The sequence below is a fragment of the Stegostoma tigrinum genome, chromosome 10 (assembly GCF_030684315.1).
Source record: "Stegostoma tigrinum isolate sSteTig4 chromosome 10, sSteTig4.hap1, whole genome shotgun sequence".
NCBI lineage: Eukaryota > Metazoa > Chordata > Chondrichthyes > Orectolobiformes > Stegostomatidae > Stegostoma > Stegostoma tigrinum.
The window spans coordinates 36,204,122-36,221,857 of record NC_081363.1 but is presented as its reverse complement, the minus strand read 5'-3'; the positions used below and the strand labels follow the sequence as shown (position 1 = coordinate 36,221,857).

At 40.0% G+C, this 17,736-nt stretch overlaps 1 protein-coding gene across 2 annotated transcripts in view; it reads right to left on the bottom strand.

Moving 5' to 3' along the window:
* Positions 1 to 17,736, bottom strand: part of LOC125455781 (MAPK/MAK/MRK overlapping kinase-like) — a 126,023-nt gene that overhangs the window by 64,952 nt on the left and 43,335 nt on the right. For both annotated transcript variants that reach the window (XR_009446231.1, XM_059649097.1), the window contains exons 6-8: positions 17,187 to 17,365; positions 4,362 to 4,463; positions 2,712 to 2,885 (exon numbers count right to left, since the gene is read on the bottom strand). Coding sequence is in view for 1 of the 2 variants with exons in the window: in XM_059649097.1 (XP_059505080.1) it covers positions 2,712 to 2,885; positions 4,362 to 4,463; positions 17,187 to 17,365 (455 nt within the window). In the remaining variant the exon portion in view is untranslated. The remainder of the gene's footprint in view (positions 1 to 2,711; positions 2,886 to 4,361; positions 4,464 to 17,186; positions 17,366 to 17,736) is intronic.

The following is a 17,736-nucleotide window of genomic DNA, read 5'->3' as shown; positions in this document are numbered from 1 at the left end:
ACTCAATATTATTGCACTCAAGCAAAGTAATTATCCCTTTTGATTTCTAAGCTCTACCCAAATGGCCTCATTTGAAGAGCCTTCCAGGACATCCTCCCTCATTACTTCAGTGGTAGTGTCCTTTATCAACAATGCAATGTCCTCACTCATCTGTTTGAAGCTCCTACATTCTGGAATCTTGAGCTGCCAGTCCTGCCCTTCGTTCAACCAAGTCTCACTGATTGCAACAATATCATATTCCCACATGCTGATCAATGCTCTAATTTCATCCATCTTACCAGTCAAACTCATTGCCTTATCATGACCATGTTTTCTCCGCCTACTAGACTATCCGAGCATTCCTTCTATGTCTGACGGGACTGTACTCCTGACTTTACATCTAATCTGCGTCCCATCCTCCTGACAAATTAGGTTAAGTGCTCTCCAACAGCACAAGCAAACCTCTCAACAAAGATATTGTACTCCTTCTAGTTCAGGTGCCACCTGTTCAGTTTGTACAGGTCCTACCTAACCCAGTAGCTGTTCCAATGAAACAAAAATTTAAGGCCCTCCCTCCTACACTATCCCTTTAGACCCATTTACCAATTAATACACTCAGTAGCTCTGGCACTGTAATTAATCAGGAGATAACAACTTCAGTAGTCTCTAACTCTCTAAATTCCTGTTGCAGGTCCTCATTTTTTTTTTAACCCATGTCATTGGTACTGACATTTACCACAACTCTGGCTGTTTACACAGCCTTCAGGATGCCCTGAAACATCTCCAAACATTCCACTGGGGAGATAACAAACCATTCAGAAGTTGTATTTGCTGCCACAGAACTGCCTATTAGCTCCCTTTACAATCAAGTCCCCTACCACTAAAACTCTCCCAGTTTTTTTCCTCCCCTGCTGTGCAGCAGAGCCAACCATGATGCCACAAACTAGTATGTTGCCACTTTCCCCTGGGAGGCAACCCCCCCAACAGTATCCAACACAGTATGTTTGTTTGAGGTAGTAGGGGAGTGGGGGTATTGGCTACAGGGGACCCCTGTACCACATGCTCATGCTTACTAATCTTTGTGAAGGTTACTCAATGCTTTTCTGCCTATGTAGCCCTTACTTGTTAACAAGGTGTGGAGGTGGATGAACACAGCAGGCCAAGCAGCATCTTAGGAGCAGGAAATCTGACATTTCGGGCCTAGACTCTAGGCCCGAAATGTCAGCTTTCCTGCTCCTAAGATGCTGCTTGGTCTGCTGTGTTCATCCAGCTCCAATCATGTCATCTCAGGTTCTCCAGCATCTGCAGTTCCTATTATCTCTAGGCCTTACTTGTGGTGTGACCACATCATTAAATATGCTATCCATGACGTCCTCAACATCATGGATGCTCCATGGTGAGTCTAGCTGCAGCTCCAGCTACTCCATGCGGTCAGTCAGGAGTTACAGCTGAACACACTTTCTGCATATGTGGTTACCATGGACACTTGAAGTGTCCCTGATTTCCCACATATTGTAGGAGCAGCATTTTGCATGGAAGGCTGGACCAAAAGATAAGAGTCTATGGGGTCCAAGGCAAGTTGGCAAACCAGATCCGGTGCTTCTGTGCAAACGGGAGGCAAAGTGTAATGGTGGAGGGTTATTTTCGAGATGACCAGCAGCATACAAAAGGGATCCTTATGCTTTGTTAGGGAGGAGGGGTCTAGGCCCGAAACGTCAGCTTTTGTGCTCCTGAGATGTTGTTTGGCCTGCTGTGTTCATCCAGCTCCACACTTTGTTATCTTGTGCTTTGTTATCTGCGTTTCCAAGTTGGAGGTGAATGTAGAAGGTATAATTAGTAAGTTTGCAGATGACGTGAAAATTGGTGTTGTTGATAGCGAGGAGGATGGTCTCAGGCTACAGCCTGATAAATTGGACACAGGAATGGCAAATGGAATTTAATCCTGCTAAGTATATTTTGGGAGGTCTGACTGGGGAAGGATATACCCAATAAATGGTAGGTCCCTCGTCCCTTGAAACAAAGGGACCTTGGTGTACAAGTCTATTGTCCCCCAGTGTCAGCACAGCAGACTGGTGAAAAAGGTATACAAGATGCTTGCTGAATCAGCCAGGGTGTAGAATATAAGAGCAATGAAATCTTGTTACAACGTTATAAACTATTGGTAAGGAAACAAATGGAATACTGTATGCAGTTATGGGTCACCCTACTATCAGAAGAATGTTATTTCACTGGACTGGGTGCAGAGGAGATTCACCAAGATGCTGCCTGGGATAAAAAAATCCCAGTTATGACAAGGGACTGGATAAGCTGGGAGGAGAGGAGGCTGAGGGGGGTTCTAATAGAGATTTTCAAAATTATAAGAGATATATACATGATAGATCCTGAGAATTTTTCCTGATGGCAGGCAAGGCTGTGACCAGATAATACAATTTTATCTTTAGCAGTAAGTGATTTAGAGGGGAACTCAGGAAATTGTTTCCCCCCTACCCAGGTGAAGGAAATATGGAACGCGCGGCCTGTGAGGGTGGTGGAAGCAGGTACTGGCGCAATATTTAAACAGCAGCTGGATGAAATCTTAAAATGCAGAGACATATCAAGCTATGGACCAAATGCAATGGGATTAGTGTAGTTTGGTGTTTGATTGTCAGCTGAAGGGCCTGTTTCTATGCTGTATGACTATTAAAGTCAAAGACGGATTTAATACTTGAATGAGAGAAATAAATTTGCCTCGCCTCAATTCACGAAAGTAAGGATGTTGTAGTGCTCGCTTAGCAGTGATCCTTTCTTCAGGGTCATACTCCATCATTGCATTCATCAGTGAAATACTCTCAGAAGTGGTGTGAGGAATGAGGCAAGATATTCCTGTTCCCTTCTTCTGTGGGAAATCAAAACTCATTGCTCGAGTTCTACATCGAAAATCAGATAAAATAGTAATTAAAACAATTGAGTAATTTTGTTTGAAAAAAATCATTTAAACATTAAGTAGAAAAAATCTTCAAACACGAACAAAGGAAATGACACATGTGAATTTCAGTATTTGAGTATGGTTTTATAAAATTTCCTATTTTGTTCAAACATCATTCAGCAGCTTCAGAGTAATGACAAGATTACTAATGTGGAAAATGACAAGGGTTTCAACCTTTGAAAATTTTTCTACTACCTTAACATATTAACCAAATAATCTTCCTTCCAATAGACGCTGTAAAAGCATCTTTGGTCCAGCTGCAGTTTGCAGAGCATAGGAATACGACGCAACTGCACCCACTCTAGGGAACAGTTATAATAGGCTTCAATTGTCCACCAAGGAATCGGTGCCAGTTGCAATGGTGTTTAGTCACAATAAGTGGCATAAACCTTAGCTTTAGCATTATTAAGACATTGATTACCAAGCTAAACTGCACATGTATTTGCTCCTTGCAGCAAGGCAGATGAAGAATAGTATATTGTGAGAGACTAACTTTGGATTTGAAGATAAAGATCCAAACTTGCATAAAAATTTATTAGACGTCCTTTATTTGTGGAAAGGATGACAGCTGAGATACACCAGGAAAGAAAAAGGAAATACAACAAACTATGCACTAGCCGAAATGATCTCACTGAATGGAGCAGAATGGTCCACTTCTGCTTCCACAGAGTCATTGTCATTGAGTCATACAGCATGGAAACAGACCCTTTGGTCCAACCTTCCATGCTGAATATAATTCCAAACTGAACTAGTCCCACCTGCCTGGTTCTGGTCCATATCCCTCCAAGCCTTTTCTATTAATGTACTTATCCAAAAATCTTTTAAATGTTGTAATTGTGCAGACATCCACCACTTCCTCAGGAAGGTCATTCACAACACCAACCACCATTTTGTGTAAAAAAAATTTGCCCCTCATGTCTTTCTTAAATCTCTCTCATCTCACCTTAAAAATGTGCCCAACCCTGAACTCCCCACCCTCGGAAAAAGGCTATGATCATTAACCATATTTATACCCCCCATGGTTTTATCAACTTCCACAAACATCTTGTGATCTTAAGAGGTTAAACACAGCCAAGTTTCTAGTTTTACTTTCCCTCTCCTCATGCCCTTTCAGAGAATCAGCCTCCAGAGGTCACAGTGGTTGGCAACTATCTCCCAGTCTACGTAATGTTCGGCATTGTCATATCTCCCTTACAGTTATCCTCATAGCAGCAGTATGGATGTCCAATAGGCCATGATCCAATGGCCAACAGCCTTTAGCTATATGGCTGTCGTTGACTTCATAAACATGGCTTAGCCAGTGTTGTTGGGTTTCGGAAATAGACGAGGTGGGGACATTAAAATACATTAATATTAAATGATCCAAATCAATATTCTACAAGCTATCAGTGTTTATTGTAATTTAGGAGGTACTTACTGTTTGAACTTCCTTAGTGTTTCAGAGTTTGGAGTTCCAATAACATCATGGATCTTTGCAATTTGGTCAACTTCATTAGAACCAGGAAAAAGTGGCTGTAGACTGTGATATAATAATTTCGGAAATAAATTTGAAGTAATAACTCTGATTCGTCGCAATGAAAATTCACACACACAGGACCCACTGTGGTATTAGAAATACACAGACATTACAAAAATTGGCCCACCCAATCCATATCAACATTTACCTATCTCATGAGTTCTTATAAAATGTAACCATTTCATTACTGTATACTTTCAACCACCCAATTTAATCTTTAAAGTCAATTTTGTTTCCATTTCTACCACCAATTCTGTAACTGAATCCTCGTAACTCTTTCCAGAAAGAGTTTTCTCGTCTACATTTCCTGCATTTAATCTTGATGTTTAAATCATAGGGAACCATTAGATTCTATCAAGTCTATCCTTGCCTTTCACAATTTTATATATTTTCATCATATTACCGTTATCATTTACATTGCTCTAATGCAGAAACAAACTTCTATTTTCTACATGCCAGGCATCATCTTAAAAAGTTTGTTCATTGTATCCCCTCAGAAGCAACAATATCCTTCCTGCAGCTTGTAGCTCTACACAATGTATTGTACTCTAACTGATGCCTTGAGATTTTATGAAGGTTGATTATTTATTACCGCTTATTTCTGACATTTATACTGCCTGTGGTAAAATCTAGAACTTGACTAACTTTTCTGCTTTGTCACTGAGATACCATCTTCCATGTCTTCTTGATGCGCACTTCAAAATTCCTCAGCTTTTCTATAGCATAAAGACTGCCACCATTCTGAATGCAATGTTAATACGGATTGAATGAGATTCATCCAAGGATACAGAGGAAAGTAAGGAAATTCCAGACGCACTGGCCAAAATTTTCCAAACCTCCTTCGGTACAGGTATGGTGCCAGATGAGTGGAGATTGGAAATGTTATACTCTTGCTCAATAAAGGATGTAGGGATTAGCCTATAAACTACACACCAGCCAATTAATCTCTATGATGGGAAAACTTTTAGAAATGACTATTCAGAATGATTCACAACTGGCACTCACTTGGACAAAACTGGATTAATTTTGGGATTGGTTAAGGGAAATTTTCATGAGCTTTATTGAGGCAGTAACAGAGCCAGTTGATATGGGTAATAAGCATGATGTACACAGATAACTAAAAGGCATTTGATAAAGTGCCACATAACAAGTCTGTCAGCAAAGTTACACCCCATGGAATCAAAGCAGTATAGATACAAAATTAGAGATAATAGGAACTGCAGATGCTGGAGAATCTGAGACAACAAGGTGTAGAGCTGGATGAACACAGCAAGCCAAGGAGCATCTTAGGTGCAGGAAGGCTGACGTTTCAGGCCTAGACCCTTCATCAGAAATCAGGTACAAAATTAAGTGTTTGACAGGAAATTGTGTGGTGATTGATTTTTAGACAATAGGAAGGTATTCATTGACCACTTGGAATCACAGAACTGGGCCCCTACTTTTCCTGACAATTATTAATAACCTAAATTTTAGTACCCATGTACTATGTCACAAAACAAAAGTACTGTGAACTGTATGAAGAATAGTGAAACGGTAAGAGGTTTTAGACAATCTGGTAGGCAACAGATAAAATTTAATGCAGAGAAGTTTAAATTATTCATTTTGTCAGAAGAAAGGGAATGTCAGTACAAACTAAAGAGTTCAATTTTAAAGTTGGTGCAAGTGCAGATGGAGCAGTAGATATATGTTTACAGGTCAGAAGTCACATGACACTAGGTTATAGTCCAACTGGTTTATTTCAAATCACAAGCTTTCGAAGTGCTGCTCCTTTGTCAGGACTTCACCTGATGATTTCAAATAAACCTGTTGGACTATAACGTGGTGTTGCATGACATCTGACTTTGTCCACCACAGTCCAACACCGGCACTTCCATGTCATTTAATGTGGCGGAGTAGATAGGGAGAAACTATTCCGGTTGGTGTAAAGATCAAGAATCAAAAGGGCAGTGATTTAAGTTGATTGGCAAACGAAGCAATGAGAACATTAGGATTTTTTAGTATATAGAAAAATGGCTGGGATCTCGAATGCATTGTCAGCGAAGTTGGAGGAGGCAAATTTCATCCTGACTTTCAAGACTGAATGGGACAATTATATTAAGAGAAATAATATGCATAGTTAAAAGGGAAAAAGTGCATTAGTGAAAGTTTCACTCCAGAAAACGACAACGTTGTCGAGGAGAATACGGAGATACAGGCTACTAGACTAGGTGGGATTGAGGTTCACAAGGAAGAGGTATTAGAAATCCTTCAGAGGGTGAAGATAGACAAGTCCCCTGGGCCGGATGGGATTTATCCTAGGATTCTCTGGGAAGACAGGGAGGAGATTGCCGAGCCTTTGGCACTGATCTTTAACTCGTCATTGTCTATAGGAATAGTGCCAGAAGGCTGGAGGATAGCAAATGTGGTTCCCCGTTCAAGAACAGGAGTAGAGACAACACTGGTAATTACAGACCAATGATCCTTACTTCAGTTGTTGGTAAAGTGTTGGAAAAGGTTATAAGAGATAGGATTTATAATCATCTAGAAAAGAATAATTTGATTAGGGATAGTCAGCACGGTTTTGTGAAGGGTAAGTCGTGCCTCACAAACCTTATTGAGTTCTTTGAGAAAGTGACCAAACAGGTAGATGAGAGTAAACCGGTTGATGTGGTGTATATGGATTTCAGAAAGGTGTTCAATAAGGTTCCCCACAGTAGGCTATTGTACAAAATGCGGAGGAATGGGATTGTGGGAGATATAGCAGTTTGGATCAGAAATTGGCTTGCTGAAAGAAGACAGAGGGTGGTGGTTGATGGGAAATGTTCATCCTGGAGACCACTTACTAGTGGTGTACCGCAAGGGTCGGTGTTGGGTCCACTGCTGTTTGTCATTTTTATAAATGACCTGGATGAGGGCGTAGGAGGATGGGTTAGTAAATTTGCAGACGACACTAAGGTCGGTGGAGTTGTGAATAGTGACGAAGGATGTTGTAGGTTGCAGAGAGACATAGATAAGCTGCAGAGCTGGGCTGAGAAGTGGCAAATGGAGTTTAATGCGAACAAGTGTGAGGTGATGCACTTTGGTAGGAGTAATCGGAAGGCAAAGTACTGGGCTAATGTTAAGATTCCTGGTAGTGTAGATGAGCAGAGAGATCTCGGTGTCCATGTATAGAGCTCCTTGAAAGTTGCCACCCAGGTTGACAGGTTTGTTAAGAAGGCATACAGTGTTTTAGCTTTTATTAATAGAGGGATCGAGTTCCGGAACCATGAGGTTATGCTGCAGCTGTACAAAACTGGTGCAGCTGCACTTGGAGTATTGCATACAGTTCTGGTCAACGCATTATAAGAAGGATGTGGAAGCTTTTGAAAGGGTGCAGAGGAGAATTACTAGGATGTTGCCTGGTATGAAGGGAAGGTCTTAGGAGGAAAGGCTGAAGGACTTGTGGTTGTTTTCATTAGAGAGAGGAAGGTTGAGAGGTGACTTAATTGATACATATAAGATAATCAAAGGGTTAGATAGGGTGGATAGGGAGAGCCTTTTTTCTAGGATGGTGACGGCAAGCACGAGGGGACAAAACTTTAAATTGAGGGGTGAAAGATATAGGATAGATGTCAGAGGTAGTTTCTTTACTCAGTGTAGTAAGGAAATGGAACGCTTTGCTTGCAACGGTAGTAGATTTGCCAACTTTAAGTACATTTAAGTCGTCATTGGACAAGCATATGGACGTACATGGAATAGTGTAGGTTAGATGGGCTTCAGATTGGTATGACAGGTCGGCACAACATCAAGGGCCGAAGGGCCTGTACTGTGCTGTGCTGTAATGTTCTATGTTCTATGTTAAGCATGACACTCTCATAGAGAGTCAGCAGAGAAACAATGGGTTCAATTGTTTGCTTCTATGGTTCCATTAATTTCGTTTCATTTGTAACTTCATTTAAAATTCTAGTTTTAAAGAATAAATTATATCCCCCATTTTGCAATAACAGGCAGAGTTTGTTAATCCTAGATTGATACTAACTCATTAACTTACATAATGAACAGAAGTAGAAACACATACAATCCCCTTCCAAACCATAGTCAAAAGCTATTAATTGTATACCCGTTTCTCTCTTCTGGCCAATATTAATTCAGTTTTCCATTTTCACCGTAGCTTTGTATGTTATTTTCTTAAAGGCTTTCTTAAAGGTCTTGCACACTACATCAGTGCATTATCCATTTCTTGGCTTTTCAAAGAATTCTGAAGAAGTTTGTCAGGCATGTTTGACTTTTTGGAAAACTTGTGCTAGCAATTTCCAAGTATCTTCTCAACAGCTAGACATGCTTTATTAATATGTCTGAAATTTCCCCAATCATAGGAGCTAAAATGACTCGCCAGTAATACCCAGATTAGCTCTTTTAATCTTCTTAAAAACTGACATTGCAATGGTCATATTTCAATTTATAGCATACAGCTACACTCAATAAAGCTTTAGAACATAGAACATAGAAAAGTACAAAACAGTACAGGCCCTTTGGCCCATGATGTTGTGCCGTGGAATAATCCTAATCCAAAACTAAAATAACCTAACCTACATTCCCCTCAATTCACTGCTGTCCACGTGCATGTCCAGCAGTCGCTTAAATGTCACTAATGACTCTGCTTCCACAACTACCACTGGCAAACTATTCCGTGCGCTCACAACTCTCTGGGTGAAGAACCTCTCTCTGACGTCTCCTCTATACCTTCCTCCTAACACCTTAAAACTATGACCCCTCGTGGCAGTCAATCCTGCCCTGGGGAAAAGTCTCTGGCTATCGACTCTATCCATGCCTCTCATTACCTTGTACACCTCGATCAGGTCACCTCTCTTCCTCCTTCTCTCCAGAGAGAAAAGTCCGAGCTCAGTCAACCTCTCCTCGTAAGACAAGCCCTCCAGTCTAGGCAGCATCCTGGTAAACCTCCTTTGCACCCTCTCCAAAGCCTCCACATCTTTCCTATAATAGGGCGACCAGAACTGGACACAATGTTCCAAGTGTGGTCTCACCAGGGTTTTGTAGAGCTGCAGCATAACCTTGCAGCTCTTAAACTCGATCTCCCTGTTAATGAAAGCCAAAACACCATATGCTTTCTTAACAACCTTATGCACTGGCAACTTTGAGGGAGCTATGCACTTGAACACCAAGATCCCGCTGTACCTCCACACTGCCGAGAATCCTGCCTTTAATACTATATTCAGCATTTGAGTTCGACCTTCCAAAATGTATCACTTCGCATTTATCCAGGTTGAACTCCATCTGCCATTTCTCAGCCCAGCTCTGCATATTGTCAATGTCTCGCTGAAGCCTGCGATCACCCTCGATACTATCAACGGCACCTCCAACCTTTGTGTCTTCAGCAAACATACTTACCCACCCCTCAGCCTCCTCATCCAAGTCATTTATAAAAACTACAAAGAGCAGAGGCCCAAGAACAGAGCCCTGTGGGACACCACTCAGCTCTGACCTCCAGGCAGAATACTTACCATTAACAACTACTCTCTGCCTCCTGTCAGCCAACCAATTCTGAATCCAGACAGCCAAATCACCCTGTATCCCATACCTCCTGACTTTATGAATGAGCCTGCCATGGGGAACCTTATCAAAAGCCTTGCTGAAGTCCATGTATACCACATCCACTGCTTGACCCTCGTTAACCTGTCTCGTGACCTCCTCAAAGAACTCAATAAGATTTGTGAGGCATGACCTGCCCCTCACAAAGCCATGCTGACTCCCTTTAATCACGCTTTGAAATAGAAGTTCTTAACTCTGCTTAACTGCTTAATCAGGAAAAATTAGCATAAATTAACTGTTCTGGATTACTGGAAATAGGAGATTTTGATAAATTTTGATTTTCAGCATGTACAAGTAAACACATATGTCACATGCAATATTTAGGAAAATACTATTCAAAATGTAATTTAAGTAACACATTTTTATAGATCCGACATTAGCAGGGATTTAAATAGATTGGTGATGCATTACATTTTTAAGGATTGTAAATCTTGTCTACTTTAAAACAAGCTCTGCATTTCAAAAAAATTTATCACCAAATATATATGATGGGATAGTGTAGGGGGAGGGGCTTAGATTAGTTCACAGGTCGGCACAACATAGAGGGTCGAAGGGCCTGTTCTGCGCTGTAATGTTCTATGTTCTATGTAAGACCCCAAATTGTTGCGGTTGTTTGGTTCGCCAAGGTGGTTTCTTGTTTTGCAGATGTTTCGTTACGATGCTTTGTAACATCCTCAGTGCAGCCTCTGATGAAGCGTCGGTGTGGTTTCCAGAGTTTAAAAACCAGGCGGGAAAACACACTGACGCTGCAGTAAGAATGTTCCAAGCATGGTAATGAAACGACTGGGAAACAAGAAACCAGCTCGGCAAGACAAACAACCTCAACAACCTTAACATCCACAATCCGAGCTACAAATCTACTCCAAAACCTTAGAGACCCCAAATTATTCAGTTAAGAAGGTGGTTAACGTAATACACATCTGCTTTAAGAGTGTCATAATGAAAGCGACAAGAGATAGTGCTCGTACTGATTGGATATCCGTTAATATCCTGGATCACAGGACAGCAGAAATAGGAAGTAGAAGTTAAAATATCATTGAGTGATAAGAGCCACTAAATTATTAGGGGAACTTGAACTGAGATTCAGAAATATCACAAGTCAAATTGTATTAATTCACAGGATTTGGGCTTCACTGGTAAGGACAACATTTATTGCACATTCCTAAATGTGCTTGAAGAGAGGGTGATGATCTGCTTCTTGAATGAGAGTCTGTGTTATATAGGTACTCTCACACTGTTATTAGGTGGGAAATTCCAGGACTTTGACCAAGTGACATTGAAGGAACAGTGATACATTTCCAAGTCAGGGTGGTATGGGAGGCAATTGCAAACGGCAGTGTTCCCGTGTATTTACTGCATTATCCAGGTAGATGGAGGAGGTTCCATTTTGTAAGCTTCTGTGGAAGGACCCTTTGGTAATATACTGTGGTACATTTTGTAGAAGATTCACGCTGCAGCTACTTCATACTGATGATGGAAGAAATGAATGTTTAAGATGATAAATAGGTACCAGTCAAATGGAACGCTTGTCCTGGCTGATGTGAGAGACATACTCTTCAGACAAGTGGAAGTGTGTTCCTATTTACTCTTGATCTGTGCCTTTGAGGTGGAAGAGAGACTAAAGGAGTCAGGTGAGTCGCTCACCACAAAATATTCTAGCCTGCTGTGGTAGCCACAGTATGTACATGGCTCATCCGGTTAAGTTTGTGATCACGCTCTGAATGTTTACAGTGTCAGATTCAAATATGGTAAATACCATTGAACATCGAGGGAAGGCAATTGCGTGCTAATTGGAAATGGTATTGCCTGGCACTTGCCTAGCGTGAATCTTAATTGCTGGCCTTCAGTATAATTTGGATGTTTTCTAGGTCTTGTTGCAACTCTGCAGAGATTGCTTCATCACTCATGAATTGAGAATGTAACAAAGTAGTGAAAAATTGTCAATAAACGACTCCACTTCTGACCATATTTTATGTTTAACAAGGAGGTGACTTTAAAAAAAGAGTGAATGACTGAAGCAAATTGATTGCAGAGGGAGTTGTTCAAAATCACTCCAGTAAAGAGGGCACACTAAGAAGAAGATCTCTAAAGGCATAACAATGGACGTGGAAGATAATATAATTCAACCCACCAAGCATAAACTAAAACAAGCATGGTCCTAAGCATGAGTCTGTAAATTAAAGTAAAACAAACAGGAAAACTTACATTTATAAAAATTCAGCAAGAATATGTATGAAATTTATCATGTATATGACAGCTGTTTGAAAGAATAAATGTGCCAAATAGGCTTTGGAGCTGTATGATTCAATACAGAAATATCTCAAAAATACCTCTCCAGTTGTTTGGTGAGAAGGTCTTCTGAGATAAGATGTTACAATACCAAAAAAAAACTTGAACAAATGAAGGAAACATAACGGTTAAAGTTCCAAATCACCACGTTCTCTAAGAATTCACAAGGTGCCCTTTCCATTCGGGTCAGCCCTGGCAATGGCAACTGAATGTCTATTAATGAGTACAAGAGATTGCAAAGATGAAATTTATGAAAGGTAATCAATCGTTAATAAGCAGTCATTGAAAACTATGGAACCATTGGCAGTTTGGAAACATTAGTTTTACAACCATGCTTAAAAACCGCAATAAGTTAACCATAGACAATAGTGCATCCTGCTTCATTCCCACATAAAACCATAGCATTGATTACTGGAAGTAAACATTAATTAAAAGGTTGTGAATGCTCACTGGAATCTCTAAACTAATATTCATTGTCAAAGGCACTTTGATTCAATTTCTACACCTAAATTGAAACGTACATTTTCCTACACACTTTGCAGTTCTGTAATTTTAGTTTCTTGGAAGCTACATTTGACTTAATAGTAGCAGTTTCAACATTAATTGCTAGGCTAGCTTATTGTGGCGCTGTCAGAAATCTGTAATTACCTTTTGATCAGACACCAAGGGGACACAGTATGTCCTAACACACTGGCCACACTGCCCTACATCTAGAACATAGCAGAATTGACAACAAGATTCCAAAGACCACTAGGAATCATGGTAGCACACAAGCCCACAGCCACTCTGTGACAAACACTCAAGGATTAAAGACCCCATTGCAACAACATGCAGAACCAATGTGGTTTACAAAATACCATGTAACAAACATTACATTGGACAGACAGGAAGGAAACTAGCCATCAGAATACATGAACATCAGCTAGCAGCAAAATGACACATGGAACTTTCCTTAATATATGTCATGAGTCAACAACATTACCTGTTGATTTTATGACAAAATATGAAGCTCATGCAATGACTTTTATGTAATGTTTCTGACATTGAAACATGTCTCCAGATGCTTCAGAAGAGCTGCAATTAGCCAAAAAATAAAATGACAACCAGTTCTGAGTAAAGATCACAGATGCTGCCACAGCTGCTGAGCTTTTCCACCAACTTCTGTTTTTGTTGTTGTAAAAAATGAAATGAAGCCAACATGATTCCCATCTTTCCAGTGCTTAATGATGCCATGCTGAATCAAACAAGGCCTTGATTTCAAGGGCAGTCACTCTCATTTCTTCTCTGGAATTCAGCTCTTTTGTCCACATTTCAACCACAGCTGTAATGACATAAGAAACTGAGTGGCCCTGGTTGAACCCAAACTGTGTATTCACTCTCTTCACCACTGACACACTGGCACCAGTGTACACCAGACAAGATGCACTGTAGTAATTAACCAAGATTCTCTCACAGCACCTTCGAAACCTGTAACTATACCACCTAGAAGAACAAGAACTTCAAACGTATGGGAACACACCACCTACAAAGCTCCCTCCAAGCCACACACAATCCTGGCTGAAGCTGTATTGTAATTTCCCCACTCTTGCTAGGACAAAATCCTGCAACTTCTTATTAACAGCACCATAGGTGCCCTTACACTTGAAGGACTGCACTGGTTCACAATTTGTGGATCTTTTCCAGGGAAATAAGGGATGGGCAATAAATGTTGGTCTAGCCAGTGCCACCCACATCCCACAAAAGAGATCATTTGGCCCAGTGAGCCTATTCTGTCATGTTAAGATGACAGCCAATCTGATTGTCATCTTAACTCCCACTTTCCTGGCTAAATCCATCACCTTTAAACTCCTTTGTTGATAAAAAAAAGTCTGACTAAATTAGCCTTGAATATATTCCAAGTACTAGTTTCACATTTTGCTGCAGAAGAAAATTCCAAAGACTTGATGAATCTCTGCAACCAGAAATACTTTCCTTGCCACCATCTTTTAAACTGCGCTCCCCAACTCCCCACAACTGGCGTATATTGTCCCATGAGAAGAAACATTTCCCAGAATCTATCCTGACCTTTTGGCATCTATAAGTCAGTAAGATTTACTCTCATTCGTTTAGATGTCAACGAGTGAGGAAAACAGACTTGCAAACTATGAGAAGGTCATTTATCTATATCTCTCTCAACCAGCCCTGCTACTGTAGATTATCTTCTCATGTATTTCTTCAGTTTTCTTGAGTGATTTTTTGTCGCTTATTTGTTGCTGTGCTTTCTTCCATTACTATCAGAACTTCTGAGGAAGGATCACCGGTCCAGAAATGTTAACTCCAATTTCTCTTCACCGATACTGCCAGACCCGCTGAACTTTTCCAGCAACTTCTGTTTTTGCGATTATCAGAACTATACCTGGAGGTGAGGTATTCTCAGTCACCTTGAAGGTCATGGAAAAACCCTAATATGAATTTCTTTTCATCTAACACTTGTAAAACTTAACTCCAAACCAACTTGACTGCATTTTAATCAGCTTCATGCTTTATATCCAACATACAGATCAGAATGTGGTATTTAACAAAATAGTCATTGGTATAATGATTAGTTGCTAGTTGTTTAACTATAAGAATATGTAATTGTTAACAAAGGGGAAACATTTTCAAAAGATTTGAAGTTGTATAAAGTTTGTGGTAGGTTTCAGATTTGTCACCCAAATTCTGTGGCCTTCCTTAGCTTGAAAAGTCTCTTAATAGTATTCCCTCCAAAACTGCATGTTCCTCTGACTGACTCATGCTTTGGACACGGCAAACTCTTCTCTTTGACCTACTATTCATAGCTGTATCTTTAGCATCTGGGCTTCAGTTACTGAAATGCTCTCCCTAATTCCCCCACTGCTTAAACTGAAAACTTTGGTTGCAGCATGGTGTGGGCAGCACTATTTGCAACACTTCAAATCTGAAGCAGCCTTTGTCAAAATGCAGCCAGACCTGTAGGTTTGGGCTGACATGTGGCAAGTAACTTCTGCACCATACATGGTGATAAACTTCGAGGGTAAATTTGCAAGTAATATCAAGACAGACAGCAGGAGCTTCTTTAAATACATGACAATAAAACCTAAATCTAAATATATTAAAAAGGAAGAGACAAGCTATTGTGAACATAGGACTCTTTCAGAATGAGACTGGTGAAATAATGACGGTGAACCAGGAAATGGCAAAGGAATTGAATTAATTTGCATTCGTCTTCAAGTAGAAGACATTAAGAGATTTCCAAAAGTACTAAATAATTAAAGAGTAAAAAAAGGGGGATGAAATAAGTAACTATGACTAGAGAAAAAAAGTACTAGACAATCTAGTGGGGCTAAAGACTACTGAGTCCCTTGAACCTTGTGAGATATCAAAAAAAAATTGCTTCCAAGATTGTTTACATTCTGGAAAAGTGCCAGAGAATTGGAAAACTGCCACAGTAACATTTTTATTCAAAATGGAGGCATTAAAGAACAGGTAATAATAGGCCAGTTAACATAACGTCTGTTATTGGGAAAATGTAGACTATTATAGAGAATGCAATAGCAGAGCATATGAAAATACATAATATAATCAAGCAGAGTCAGCATGACATTAATGAAGGGTAAAATAGGTAACAGACATGATAAAGGGAAAGAAGTGGATGTAATATATTTGGATTTCCATGCCGTTTAAGTTAGCACATGTTTGGGTCCTAATAAGAGCCCATGGTGTTGGAGGTAGTATATTAACATACACTGAGGATTGGCTAACTAATAGAAGGCAGACAGTTTGGGTAAAGGAGGTGGGGGTATTTTAAAGGATGGCAATGCATAATGAATGGAGTGCCACAAGAATCATCACTGGGATCACACATATAAAACACTTGAATGAGGAAATTCAATGTACAGCAGCTAGATTTGCAGATAAAACAAAAATAGGTGGGGAAGGCACATGGGTTAGGATGACAAAGTGTGCAGATGGATAAAGATAGTCATTTAATCTAAGGAGAAACTTGGCACATGAAATGTATTGTGGGAAAAAGTGTAATGGCTTTGTACCTTGGCAGGATGAGGAATTGATTATTATTTAAATGGAGAAAGACTGTAGTGATGTACAGAACAAAGCAATTTAGAACTGATGTGCCTAAATTACAAAAAGCTAACATTTAACTTCAGCCGGTTTAAGGAACGCAAAACACAATGTTGTCTTTATTTCAAAAGGAAACAGAGTATAAAAATAGGTAAGTCATTCTAAAACTATACAAGGCCACTTGTTAAACCATAGCTGGAAATATTGTGAACAGTTTTGGTTCCCTTTTGTAAGGAAGAATGTACTAGCATTGGAATCAGTCCAGAGAAGCCTCACTAAGTTGATCTCTGAAACAGAGGGAGTGTCTTTTGATGAGAGCTTGTCCTTGTTGGAAATTTAGAAGAATGAGAGGCAACCTTATTGAAACCTATACAATTCTTAGGGGAACTTGACACAGTAGACACGGGGAGGGTGTTTCCACCTTGGGAGAAGGCACCAGAGGGCATAATCACAGAGTAGAAGGGTGCCCGATTACAGCAGAGATAAGGAGGCATTTCTTCGCTCAGGCAGTCATGAATCTGTGGTATTCTTTACTACAGAGAGCTCTGGAGGCTGGGTCATTAAGTAAATTCAAAGGTGAGACAGACAGACTTTTAGCCAGTGAAGGAATTAAGAGTTAAGGATACGGCAGGCAAGTGGAGTTGAGGATTATCGGATTAGCCGACTGCCATAATTTAACTGAATGGCAGAGATGTGCCAAATGGCCTTTTTCTGCTCTTACATCTTAATGGTCTAGGACAAACATTTTTCAACAACATCACATAATACTTATGAGTAAAGTTCAAAGTTCACCTTGTTATTTCATAGAAAACACAGCCTGTGCTCCAGATGTCCATTTTGAAGCTGTAGTACCCATCTGTAAGAAGACATTCAGGGGCTCTATACCATCGGGTAGAAATATATTCTGTATATGGCTGCTTTGAGTAGACACTCCTACAGGAACCAAAATCTGCCAACTTCAGTAAGTTTTGCTGCAAGGTAAACCCAGCATATTTAAAACATGGCGTAGTTACAAATATCACCTTTCAAAATGAATAAACTGTTCAGTTACAGAAAACATCATAAAATCCATTTCATTTGTCTACTTCAGTTTCCTTTACCGAAAGATTTTATTTATTGGAAGTTGGAGGCATCGAAAGGATCAAATGGAAGAAGTTACTAACCTCAGCTAACAGATCTGATCATGACAAAAGTACAGGCCTCTATTTCAGTGCACATCAGTAATTCAAGGCACAGTTAGCTACTCTTTCAAATCAAATTTCCCTCCAAGTATTGTAATCAAACTCACTAAGCAAAAACAAAGTCAATCATGTGTTACTGCCTGAATTTTCATAAGGCTGAG